The sequence below is a fragment of the Carettochelys insculpta genome, chromosome 9 (assembly GCF_033958435.1).
Source record: "Carettochelys insculpta isolate YL-2023 chromosome 9, ASM3395843v1, whole genome shotgun sequence".
Taxonomy (NCBI): domain Eukaryota; kingdom Metazoa; phylum Chordata; order Testudines; family Carettochelyidae; genus Carettochelys; species Carettochelys insculpta.
In genome coordinates this window covers 35,190,033-35,203,876 of record NC_134145.1, presented here as the reverse complement: position 1 = coordinate 35,203,876, position 13,844 = coordinate 35,190,033, and the positions used below count along the sequence as shown (strand labels likewise).

Here is a 13,844-nt window from a genome sequence, read left to right as displayed (position 1 = left end):
GGCCCACTGTACTTTTTCTAACAAGATCTTTCTCTAAATTATCAGATATGCTGTACCACCCTTTGCACCCAGCCACTTACAGATGTCTGTGATCTGTCTGTCGCTTTGCCCTAGGCACCTCTGAATATGTTAATGAAACCAACAACTCACAAAAATCCTCAAATCTAGATAAAGTGGCCCACACCCATCTTCGGTTTACCTATACAATTTCATACTTAAAAAATTTAGCCAATTGATGATTGACTGAGGTTAGCTGGCACAACTGTACATACTTGTCTGGACATCTCACAGACGTGCTGACTTGCATGGACACACCTGTTCGGTAACCCAAATTAATCAGCAATCAATTAATTAGGACAAAAACAGTCTTATCGCTAACCTGGCTAGTCTACATTAATCTTCCTGATTTTACATACTTACAGTGTGCATGTGGATGCCAGGATTCTCTCATACCGTAGGCAATATTCTATAACATTTGAATTAATACAGACACAATGCGGACAAAGATTCAGCCTGAAATGAGCTCTAGGACATAGGACAATTCATTTTTATACCGTGTTTGCTATACTGAATCCACCTTTACTTACAGGGCACTTTAGGTATACACCTGAAATAATGTACTGTACCTGGTTAAAGTACCTTAGGCACCTTTCTAGGCACCAAAAGCAGCAGAAACAGCATTTGAACATGTATCTTGCACATGCACTCTCCTGCAAGGAAATGAAGTAACTGGTTAGTGCGGACAGATTTTTATATAAACCTGACATTTTACAAAAACTTACTTAACAGGACACTGTAGCTCTCACAAAACTTTCCTTCAAACAGCAGAGAGTTCCTTCCTGCTGATGGGAATTGTTTTTAATTCAGATCCGACAGTATTAATGATTGATGAGCTGAAGATTTTTTTTTTCTTTTGGATGGGAGACTCTACTCTGGAAGGAAAATATCTGCTGTAAGCAGCTTTGGTTTGCTAACAGCTGCATGTAGCATAAAGCATGCAGGCAAATCAGTAACCCTTAGTGTACGGATCAGTGAGGAACAGAGCTTAGTATATATTTTAGCGTGTGTCTGTGCTACTTTTGTTCAAGAACTCCTCTTAAACTGTAAGAGCTATGGCCATAAAATGTAGCATGCAGCTTCCTCTTACTCTAATTTAAACCAAGGTCAGGGTTTGATTGTGGCTGGGAAGTGGGAAATGCCTGAAATCCCAGCATTTTTCAGAACATGGACAGGGAGGGACAAGGAGAGAAGGGATGGCATACTTCTGACTCACCACCAGGAGCAGTGAATGCAGGGAACAGCCATCCTGCAGATTGACCACTGGGGGCAGATGGAGCAGGAAAACAGTAACCATGTGGAGACAGGGCTCGGCATGCTGCTGGGAGAAGTAACTGCCTTTTACCCTAACACCACCCCCTATGGTGCTTGACCACTGAGCTGTAGATGCGGAGCCTGGCTGCCCCTCAAAACTTCCCTACACAATTAGACCTGCCCCCCAAGAGGCTATGGCCACAAACTCCGGCCCTGATCCCCTCCCCAAAGTTCACACCTGACAGGGACCAGGAAAAAAACGTGTCCCCGGTTACAGCCCCACCCCCCACTATTGCTGGGCTGAGACAAAAAGCCATGGCCCTGACTTCAGTCCCCCTGCTACTGCTGGGCCGGTGCCATAGAAAACAACTGTGGTCACAGACCTGGTTCCCCACATCCCACTGCCACGAGCTTGGGACTGGGGCCAGGGGAAAAAGATGTGGCCATAACCCCAGCCCTCTCCTCTGCATCCCACAGGTCATAGTCGGTGCTGGGAAAAAGGCCAAGGGCATGGCACCCCACAGCAAGAGCAGAGGGGCTATAGCTGGGGAAAAAGTTGCTGCCTCAGTCCCCCACTGCTGCTGTGTCAAGGTATGGGAAAGAGACCCAGATCTGTCGCTGCCACTAGACTGGGGAAAAAGCCATGGCCTCAGTCCTGGCTCTCCCGCTGCTGGGCCAAGGCCAAGGAAAAAAAATCCCTGGATCCAATGCCAGTCCAGCCCCTCCCACTGTCCACACAGTTCCCAGCAAAGAGCCCAGCCCTAGCCTCCCCTGGAGTGTGGGAAAGCACCTCCTCCCCAATAGCTACAACTGGGGCTGTAGAAGCTGGCCCTGCACAGCCCCAGCTTCTCCCCCAGGAGACACTGGCCCAGGAACCATGACCCAGACTCTCACAAGGAGATGCCAGAGCTGGCCAGTGCAGTCACACTCTACCCCACCCCCTCTGCAGCTATGGGCCAGCTCCACCTTTGCTGCTATCATTTGCATAACCAATATACATTTTCCTTCTATTTTCCAAATGCGGGGGGGGGGGGGGTGGGAGGGGGGAACCAACAACCTTACTTCACTTAAATAGCTGAGCAACACCAGGTCAAATTGCTAGTTTAAAAATAAGGCTGTTTACCATTCACAGAGAGAGTGTGTTTTCTTTATAATTTATACCAGTTTGTTTTATTTTGGAGCTATTTTTCAAGTTTTTCAAATTAATGGAAGCCTGTCTGACAGAAATAAAGAGATTTATACAAGTACACATGCACACACATAGGAAATGTCTACACATCAGCTGGGAGCATGCCTCCTAGCACAAGTACAGAGATGGGCTAGCTCTGCTGAAGATAGGGTGCTAAAAATAGGAGTGGCCATGGTGGCTCTGGCAGTGGCTAGGCTACCCACCAAAGTACAAACCTGCCTGACACCTTGGGTGCATACTAACGTGGTCAGCCTGAGCCACAGCCCAAAGCCATCACGATCATGGTGCTATTTTTTGCATGCTGTCTCAAGTGAAGTTAGTGCACGTCTTGCCTGTCTGTGCTGGGAAGCACTATCACAGCTGTTGCTATGTTGACATGCCCACAGAGTAATTTAATTTTACTAAGAAAGGCAAAAACAGCAGGCTGAAATTCTCAATTCAAGCACTCCTTTCAGGAAACAGTTTGAATTCCTACAAAGACTTGTTAAACATTATTTTTATATTAAATGTTTATATTAATTATAAATACACAGGGAAGAGCACAGGCCATAACCTCAAACCCAAAGTTGTTAATCCTACAATTTTAAAACAGAATAAAATATTTTTAAATATAATAATGTCCTCTGGTGGTATTTAAAGGCAAATTACAATTGGTGATACTGGAGCAAAAGCCTTTTTTATCCCGTCTTTAGGGATCAGAAAGATTTATGTGGGTTTTTTGTTTCTTGGTTTGTTTTTTTAGTAGAGCTCTTAGGCTGTGTGAAATCTTCAGGTCACAAACATAGCTGCTGAGTAGTAACAGAGAGGAAGCCGTGCTAGTCTATACACTATCAAAACAAAAAGCAGTCAAGTAGCACTTTAAAGACTAGCAAAATAGATCATTAGGTAAGCTTTCGTGGGACAGACCCACTTCTTCAGACCATAGCCAGACCAGAACAGACTCAATATTTAAGGCACAGAAAACCAAAAACAGTAAGCAAGGAGGACAAATCAGAAAACGATAATCAAGGTGTTTATCTGATAATCTGATTTGTCCTCCTTGCTTACTGTTTTTGGTTCTCTGTGCCTTAAATATTGAGTCTGTTCTGGTCTGGCTATGGTCTGAAGAAGTGAGTCTGTCCCACGAAAGCTCACCTACCTAATGATCTATTTTGCTAGTCTTTAAAGTGCTACTTGACTGCTTTTTGTTTTGATTGCTGTTGAGGTGCATGGAAGCAGTGTAGGTGAGAATTTTTTTAGTTTGGCGTTTAATATCCTTGCAAATTTTTTCCAGCATTCAAAAATGTTACTGAAGAATAACAGTCTGAACCCAGCTGAATGTCAATAGTTTTCCATGTATTGCTGGAGAGCTGGGTTTGTTATAAAAGCACCATGCTGATTTCTTCACAATGGACAAGTTTCATTTCCTTCCACACGAAAACCCATAGTAAGGAAACTGTAAACCATGATTCAACCACGAAATTCTGTCAGGAGGGCGGGAACTGCCTCAAGGAAAAGGCCAGAATTTCCTTCTCCAAACCCATCAAACTATAGGGCCACCTGTGCAGATGCTCAGGCTTCTAGAGGAGTGTTCCCTGTACACTGAGTGCTTGACAAGCATGGAGGAAAAATTCAGGTGCCACCTAGCTGATTGGCAGAGCTGCCACACTCACTCAAAGTGCGCATCATGTGTTTCTTTTGGTGCACATCCGCATATGCCTCAGTGCACATCAAATTTATTCCACCCAATGGATAGAAAAAATTAGAGGAAACGCTGCTCTAGAGTACCCTCCCCTCTCCCAGACAGCACTGCTGCAGTGGAGCCATGGTGACAGGGATCCCATTTCTAGAGAGAACAGGGACATCTGTAGAAAAGGCAATATAGCCTGGGTAAGACTGTGAGGCCACAGGAGGATATCAGCCTCCTGTCCAGCCTGCCTACTCCCCAACCCCTGTCCTTTGTGGAGGAGACTCTGCAGGGTCCAGGTGGATGGTGGATTGCGCTCTGGCATTCCAGGAAGCACTTGTCCCTTCTCTGTAGAAGGGTCCATGGATTTGGGGCAACAGTCTTGCCCACTGTTAGCAGGTGCACTTCCTCTTGTTTAGGAGCAGCACTGCCTACCTTCAGAGGTCGTCCTGTCAAGCACTTTTCAGCTAGAAGGGTGGATGCTGGGGAGCAGGACCAGGGAAGATAGAAAAGGAGAACAGGATATGGGCGATAAGCCCAAGAGTACAAAGAAACCCTCCTTGCTAGAAATATGGGCTTATTCAACATTTTATCCAGAATTTCCAGCAACCCCTTCAGATGTGCAACAAAAGCAGCAGTCTACAAAGTTTCTGGGTAGCTTAACCTCATGATTAATCAATAATTTACTATTTGTTCTTTTACATTATCTTTTACTTTTACACAGACTCCACTGAATGGTCTCGTATGCTTGTGGTTTTATGAACTCCTTCACAAATGGAAAATAAAACGTATATTGTACCTAGTAACAAAGCCCTTCTTATCTATCATATCTATTGGTGAAAGACAAGCCGCGAGATGTTTAAAGGAACCAAACATCCAAGATTTAAGGACAGCAATTTCCAAGAACAGGTGCCTAAAGTTAAGCAAACTACATCCAAGTCTAAATATTGAGTAGCCACAGCTCCTGGCTTCAGAGAATGTTAGCATTGCTCAGCACATCTGAATGTCAAGTCCTCCTTATTTACATGGTTACAGGGTGCTTGAAAGTGGATTCCCATATTCATATGGACTCCCAGTGATGTCAGTGGAGCACCACGCAGACCCACTGTTTATTACAAACTGCTGACTTCATGAGAACCAGCTCCTCCCACAAAATTTCCAGAAATAACCACAATTAGCATTCCTGTGTAACTGTGGTACTTCTGGTTTCCAGCAAAAGCCAGGAAATGCAGAGGGTGCACAAAAATTAATGAGAGAAAAACAAGAACACTTACATATTTATACTTTAAAATATATGCTGGACTCTGGACAAGACTGTGGGATAGTTCGGATTTTACCTGTTCTGTTTACATATACTGTGCCTCACATCATAAGGCAGCTGAAACAACCTAGAGAGAAGAGCTTTAATGCTGTAAATAAGTCTTTCTTGTTAAGCTGTATTTTCTTAAAAATACAGTGACGTGAGATAGTCAAGTAGCACTTGTTTTGATAGTGTATAGACTAGCACGGCTTACTCTCTGTTACTATGACGTGAGAGTTTTTAAAAATAAGGTTGTCAAGTCTGAATAGTTTCTTCCTCCTCATATAAGATTTTACATTAAAAAATAAAAAAAATAAAATCACCTTTCATTTTCTTATTTGAAGTTGTGGCAAACAAGGAACTATTTCATGAAGAAACCAAAAGGGGAAAACCAAACCAAAACACAACAGATCACATTTCTATTTCTTACACAGAGGTTAGTTTTTCAGTACATTTCTTTCTTGAACTTCACCCCTTCTCCATTTTATCATGGTGTTACACAAGTATTTACCCACCTTTTCTTTTAAGGCATCATAAAGGTACATAAGAATAATTCTTGGAATTCTCACAATTGGGATTAAAAATGAACCTTTTACAACTGTTCCTTGATGATAGCAGAAAAGAACTGATATGGAAGACAGGATCAGGTGTCGTGGCAGGCTAATTTTATTTCTAGGGAAAATAAAACAGAATTTTAAAATGTTACAGAAAGAAAATACAGCTAACTGCACTGTTCTTTAACAAGTAATATCTTTTACTGTTTCATTTTCTTGCAACAGAAGTGTTAATGGGAGGGCAAAACTAGTGGAATCCCAGAGAGGTCAGTTCTCAGTCTAGTGCTATTAGGTATTTTCATGAATAATATGGATAATGGAGTAAAGGGTTTGCTTATAAAGTTTGCAGATGACACCACGGTGGGAGGAACTGAGAGCCGTTTTGGAGGACAGGATCTGAAATTAAAACAATCTTGGCAATTTGGAGAACTGCTTTGAAATCAACAAGATGAAACTGAGTAAAGATAAGTGGAAAATACCCCTTATGAAGGAAAAAAAAATCAAATGTACAAATACACTATGGGGAATAAGTGGCCACAATGTAGTAGTGCTGAAAAGGATCTGGGAGATATCACAGGTCACCAACTGTACATGCATCAACAAGGTGATGCGGAGAAAGCTAATGTCATTCTGTGGTGACATTTTACAGGAATGTCATATATGTCATGTGAGATAACTGTCTTGCTCTCCTCAGCGCTGGTGAGGCATCATCCGGAGAACTGTGTTCAATTCTTAGTTCCATGCTTCAGGAATGATGTGGACAATTGGAGAGAGCCCAGAGCAGAGTAACAAAAATTGCCAAACATTTAGAGAATGTGATCTATAAGGAAATGCTAAAAACCTGGGCATGTTCAGTCTGGAGACAAGACGGGTAGCAGTTTTCCAATATGTTAAGGGCTGTTACAAAGAGGTTGGGGATCAACTGTTCTCCATGTCCAGAGACAATACCACAAAAAGTAATGGGCTTAATGTGCATCAAGGGAGATTTCAGTTAGATATTAGGGATTTTTTTTTCTAATTATAAGAGCAGTCAAGATCTGGAACAGCCTTTCCAGGGAGTTTGTGGAATCCGCATCATTGTAAGTTTTTAAGAACAAGTTGGACAAACACCTGTCACAGACAATCTAGATCGAGATCAGCAACTCCAGGAGTGGCACGTGAGCCAATTCTCATCAGCATGCGAAGAGGGAGCTCAGCCTCACCGCTCCTCCTCTATGCAGGTGGGAGCTTGCTCAAAGCCATGCTGCCTGCGGATTAACAAATGAGCAGCTAATGCTACCAACCATCACCTAAAAAGTAAAGCTCTGCATCTTAATTTATTAATTAATTAAGCTGCTATGAGTAGGACTATTAGTGACTTTAGAAAGTATCACAAGCACTTGGATAATACACAGAGGTCAAAAGGTCAAATGTTGGCATTCTGCCTCAGAAAGGTTGCTGACCCCTGCTCTAGATTTACTTCATCCTGACTCAAGGGAGGAGATTGGACTTGATGACTGCTCAGTGTCCCTTTCAGCCCTACATATCTGTGAATAATCTCGTGTCTCTTTTAGGGCCTGATTCAACTCCTAACTTTGACTTTTGCTGGCAACTGGATCAAGCCCTGAACCCAAATGAAGGAAAACAAGTTTAAATCTTGTATTTGATTAATTAAATACATAGGCAATGACTATTTTGGTGCACTCAGTAAGAGACATCAAAACAGGAAAACTGACTGGGGGTGAGAGGGAAATGTTATAAGTAAACATGAACAGTGTAAGAGAAGGATACTTCCTTTGAATGCCCCTATCCTGTCATCTTTCTAGCCCTCCTTATTTGATGTTGTTACAACAGGAGTTCAGTCTGCAGGAACGTGTCCACTTATTCTGAGTCAGTGATCAATTTAAAATAAATAAGCAGTCTGGCATATAAAACTAAGATTACTCTCTGGTGTCACTGTAATGATTGGCCCAAATTTTACTTTCAATTTTGCTGATTAAACTCCTGAGGACTTATACAACATCCAACAGGTTTATTTCAGATTTACAAAGGAGTACAGGAGAGAAGTTGGTCCAACGTGTTTAAGATATTACCTGGCCTACTCAGAACAAAATTACATAATTCTATTGCATTTTACCTGTGATGTTTTGAGGTAATAACATAAATACACTAACATCCAGCTTTCAGCTACATATATTGAAAATTGTCTTATAAGTATCAGAATTCCATATGGGTTTTTTCCTATTTGCATTTTAAATAACACTTTAACATGAATCATTTACAAGAAATGACATGAGATAGCTCTCAACAATTTATACAAAATAACCCTCCAAAACCAGGAAAAGCACTAAAAAACATTGAAAGACTGAAATCAGTCATCTCAGCACAATAAATCAGCACATAATGTTTTTGGGGACTTCAATCACACTGATTACTATTCACTGTAGTTACACTAGCATAAAATGGCAATGAAACCCTTTTTACTAGCCAACCCTAAATTATAGGTTCAATCCTGAAATATTTACTTAAGCAAAAATACATTGACTAAGGGATTAAGTAAAGCTCAGTCCTGAAATCATAACTAAAATACTCAATCTCCATAGCAAACTTTTAAAGGATTCATTTATCGCTTTTAAAATGAATACAACAAAAAGTCCTGTGGAACCATATAGATTAACAGATATTTTGGAGCATAAGCTTTCGTGGGCAAAGACCTGCTTTGTCAGATAAATAGTTTAAAATAGTTAAAATGAATAGTTTACAGAAAAATCTAAGCATAAAGAGAGAGAGAAAGAGACAGAGTGTGTGTTTTTCAGAGAGAGAGAGCACAAAGCTGGGTGGGGTTTTAAAAGGCAGGTCTGCAAACATGTTTTTATTAAATCTTCACCACAGCAGAGATTTAAACCTTGCATTAAATCAAGACAGTTATCACAGTGCTGCAATAATCCTGAATGTGTCACTGCAGTCCTTTCATAAAATAACTACTTTGCAGCTGTAAAGTCATATTTATATATGCCTGTGCACCACATTATTTTACATAGGAAATGCCAGCATGCAAGAGTGTTGGTCTTATGAACAGAGAGCAGCTTGAGGGATGCTGGCTGTTTTATGTAGAGCGAGTATTATGATATACGTACTTTCCTTAAAAAACATCATTTTTACATGTTAGAAATACATATGTATTGATAAGCTGACAATTTCACCCTTCGTATTACTGCTATTTCATATACATAAGAGCTGGGAAAATTAAATAGTTAAAATATTAACCAAGTTTAAAAATAAGAAAGGCAAAAGGTTACAACTCTGTTAATAATTCATTTGCTGCTGAAGATAAAGCAGAAAAGGAAAATTATACTCTAACAATACTGATAAGTGAAGTTTTGTTTGCACAAAACTCCACCAATTTGGAAGTGGTTTTAAACATCAGTCATCTAGCTGAGAATTTCATACTTTAATTAGATTTCATTTTGGTTTCAGGTATGCTGGAAATTAAACAAAGGTATTCCTACTAATCATAGGTCAAAGCAGAAAGTACCAACTGTAAGAAAACGACTAAATTAAGGGGAAAAAACAACCCACTAATGATATTTGTGTCTGAAAACATGTTTTCAACAAAATCAACAATTTTATCTTTATGGATTTATACACACACGTAGCTCCACATCCTACAACTGAGCTCTGTTCAGGTGGCCCTTGTACATACCAGAAGCCCACTGAAGTTGTTAGGATTCCAAGGCTATTTCTAGATTACAAGAATTTGTTGGCACAAGTTTGTCAGAAGATACCTTGTGACAAAACTTCTGTAGACAGATCGCATCCAGACCGGAAGAAGGATAGAAAGATTGATCCATTCTGTCGACAGAGAACAGCCAGACTGCCCCGCTGCTCTACCACCAGAAAAACAGCCGCTCAGAACAACGTTGGACAGGGTCGCAGGTCACCAGTTCATTCCAGGAGTCCCAGCAAGATGCGCCCTTAAAGGGACCCCCCCAGACACTCATTTCTTGCCTCTGCTGTGGGTGTGCCTACCTCCTCAAGAGACAGCACAGCTAGTGCAGGGCTTTGTATCTTGGTGGGTGACACAGCTGGTTCCAGGGAAACATGCTGCTGGAGCTGCCCCCAGCGGCTTGCGCTGGCCCCACACAGAGATGCCGCAGCAGCTGCTGACCCTCCCGACAGCCACACTCTTCCTCAGGGAGGACGAGTCTGAGACCACCTGCGAGGACTGCACCTTGGCTGCAAGATGTTCACACCCGCGCACTCCATCCCCTACAGTGCACAGGTGGCTCTGGAGGCACCACAAACTGTGGGATCAGCTGGTCATGGGGCAGTGGGATGACCAGCAGTGGCTCCAGAACTTCTGCATGTGGAAGACCACTTTTCTGGAGCCCTGCGACTGGCTCACCCCCGTCCTCCTCAGACAGGGCAGCCTGCCATCCCCATGGAGAAATGAGTTGCAATTGCCCTTTGGAAGCTTGCTACCCCCAACAGCTACTGCTCGGTGGGCAAACAGTTTGGCGTGGGGAAGGCCACTACTGGGGCCCTCCTCATAGAGGTAATGCACTTCTGGGCTGCAGTCCTTGCAAATGGGTGCTGGGTGGAAGGGTGTCCCACCAAAGGGGGACACTTGGGAAGCAGGGCCAGGGATGCAAGGGGTGGGGAAGTCCCGCCCCCAGGGGAACCATGCCATCCTGCCCTCACACAGCCCTGCTGCTGGGGGGGGGCAGTCTCACGGGGGGGCTCCCCCCAGTCCCTGGCATGTGTGTTCTGTCATCTCCCTTTGCAAGTCATGATGGCCATCAAGACAATGCTGCTGCAGAGGGTCATCCATCTGGGGGACCTTGACCAGGTTGTGGCCAGATTTGCTGCCCTGGGGTTCCTGAACTGCATAGGGGCAACTGATGGGACCCACATCCTAACCCATGCCTCGGCACATAACTCAGCCAAGTACATCAACCACAAGGGATACTATTCAATGGTGCTGCAGGCCCTGGTTAACCACCACGGACACTTCAAGGACATTTCCGTCTGGTGGGTGGGTTGGGTGCACAATATCTGTGTGTTGTGTAAGGCTGGAGGCAGGCACATTTGTCCCCCACCATGAGCTGGTGGTTAGGGACATGCAGGTGCCACTCTGCATTGTGTGGGATGCAGCCTACCCCCTCATGCCATGGCTCATGAACCCCTGTACGAGCCAGCTCAGCCCCAGCAGAGAACTATTCAACATTCGGCTGAACTACACCAGGATCCAGGTCGAGTGCACCTTCAGCCACATCAATGCATGCTTCAGGTGCCTGCTCACATGCCTGGATGTGGGGAAGCACAACATCCCCCGAGTTGTGGCAGCTTGTTGTGCCCTGTACAACACTGTGGGGAGAAAGGAGGAGGCCTTTGTCCTGGGGCAGGGGGGTGCCACCAGCTGCAAGGGGCATGCCTATGAACAGCTGGACACAGCTGCCATCTGACAGGCCCATCAAGGTGGGCTGCAGATCCATGAGGCCCTGAGGCAGAGCTTCTCCCAAGGACCCAGTAATCCTCCCAAGGGTACTCCGTGGGGGCCTCAGGCCCACAGTCCACCCTGTCCTCACCATGACCTCTCCCTTCACCTCCTCACCCCTCCTAGACCCCTGCACATTGAAGAAGGACAAGGATGTGGTGAATAAATAACTGTTTCAATGAAACAAGGAAAAACACATGTAAATGAAACCCTGTTTATACAAAACTATTTACAAAAAAAAAAAGTGCAAACATCTTTGAACTATTTACAGTGGGGAGGGCTTAGGAGAAGGGATGTGGGGGGCCTCAGAACAGAAAGGCAGTGGAGGACCATGAACCTGAGAGGAAGCATGACCCTGAGCGGCGTTGGCCTCAGGATCCCCTCCTGCCACAGATTCAGGGCCTCCCTTGGGGTGGGCTGGGACTGAGACCAGTGGGAGGTTTGGAGGAGGAGGGGCTGCAGTGGGGTCTGGGTGGGCAGGAGGAGCCTGGGGAGCAGGAAGGGTTGTCCAGGATGCCCTGTGGGAGGACCAGCAGAGGCAGAGCAACGGAGATGGTGGAGCAGCCTAGGGCAGCTAGGCCAGCATGATCTGCCAGCTGCCAGTGACGGCATCAAAGCAGGACATGAGCTGGTCCGAAGCCTGTGACTGCCACTCCATGTCAGCTCTGAACTGCCGCTCTATTATCCCCATCATGGCCCACAGGGCAGCACTGTAGTCCTGCTGGAGGTCCTCATAGACCCTTCACTGGCTCTTCTGGCTGCGGGCACAGCCTGATGGCATGGTGGGGGTAGCTCGTCCCTCAGTCGGTGTGCATCCAGCTGTAAGAAAGACAAGGAGGAGAGACGGTGAGTCATTCATGCAATGCGGCCTCTGAGGCCATGCCCCCCACCATGAGCAATGACCAGCACCCCCTGCCCAAGGGACAGGGATGTCACAGAAGCAGAGCCATGTGTGCCCTGCACAGTGGGCCCTGCCACATGGGGGTTCCACAGTGTCTCCAGGACCATGCTGACTACTGCAGGACGCCCACCACCACCCACACTCAAACAGATAGTGGCCAAGGGGGGTGTCTGGCCACAGAAGGGTTAGTCTGCTTCCAGCCATGGCAGGTGCTGGGAGAGACCTCCCAGCCTCCCACAAAGCTGGCAGCAAGATGTCACCCAGCCCTGGGGGGCTGTTCACCGGCTCTGGGTGGCACACACTCCCCTGCATATGGTTCCATGTGCTGGGACTGCAGCATAAAGTTCCACCTGGGCTGTCCGAGCGACGCTCGCAGCATGCCCTGTCTGCACCCGCCTCCCATGCCCTGAGATGTGTAACGCACAGGGGACTCACCAGAGGAACCCTTGCCCAGCTCTGCGAATGCCCTGGATGTGGCTTGTCTGGCATGGATCAGGTGCAGGATGAGGCTGAGGCTGCTGGCCTCTGAGTCTGACTCCTGCGGCGGTTAAGGCTGCAGTGCCTCCTCCTCACTGTCCTGTGGGGGCTGCCACTGTGATTGCAGGGGGGCATGTTGACATTGTGGCTTTCAGGGATGTGTTCCCTCACCCCAGCCAGTGTAGAGCTCGCTATAGCAGAGGCAGATGGCAGGTCCTGCATCGGAGTGTTGGACACCATTCCAGGCCCGGACATAGACCTTCCTCAGTTCTTTCAGTTTGGCCTGGACCTGCTCCATGCTGTGACAGGGGAGGGTCAAGGCAGTGATCATCCTTGCATCCTTATACAGATTGGGGCATTCCGCCTCTTGGTCTTGGGGTCCTGCAGGGTATCCTCCTACCCCCATAGGTCCAAAAGGGCCTGGGACCTTGCCCACACTCCAGGAGGGGTCCTGCCTCTTGGAGCCCCAGGGTGGCTCCTGGGACCCCTATGGCTGGTTGCTCAAGGCCCCAGGTCTTTCTCAGGCTCCCAGCAGCTCAGCTATGTTCACAGTTACCCAGAAAGGTGCATCTGGGATGGTGTGGAGTACTGCAGTCCGTAGCTCTGCTGCTCCTGTGTTCTCAGCTTCCTGCCATGGGATTCTGGGGGCTCCCTGCGGCTTTAAGAATGGCTGGAGGCAGGAACCATAGAGCTCTGATTTCTGTGGACAGGGTGTCCACCAGTGCACCTGCATGGTGCCTCGGAGGCCTTTTCTGTCAACAGACGGCCCCCCTGAAACATCCACACCAGAGTTTTGCTAACAGATCTCTGCTGACAGTGGCATTCTTCCTCATGGCGAGTGGGGTACAGCAGCTGATAAAAGTGCTGCGTTCTGTCTATTTACTGTGGACAGAACGCCCTTGGTAATCTGGATGTGATGCAGGTTTTGTCAACAAAATGGCCATTTTGTTAATAAAACCCTTTAATCTAG

General features: G+C 45.8%; 1 protein-coding gene across 1 annotated transcript in view; it reads right to left on the bottom strand.

The window, feature by feature from the left end:
• SLC44A3 (solute carrier family 44 member 3) overlaps positions 1 to 13,844 on the bottom strand; it is a 92,039-nt gene that overhangs the window by 32,115 nt on the left and 46,080 nt on the right. Inside the window, exons 11-12 of the mRNA XM_075002485.1 lie at positions 5,982 to 6,138; positions 627 to 710 (exon numbers count right to left, since the gene is read on the bottom strand). Of these exons, the coding sequence (XP_074858586.1) occupies positions 627 to 710; positions 5,982 to 6,138 (241 nt within the window). The remainder of the gene's footprint in view (positions 1 to 626; positions 711 to 5,981; positions 6,139 to 13,844) is intronic.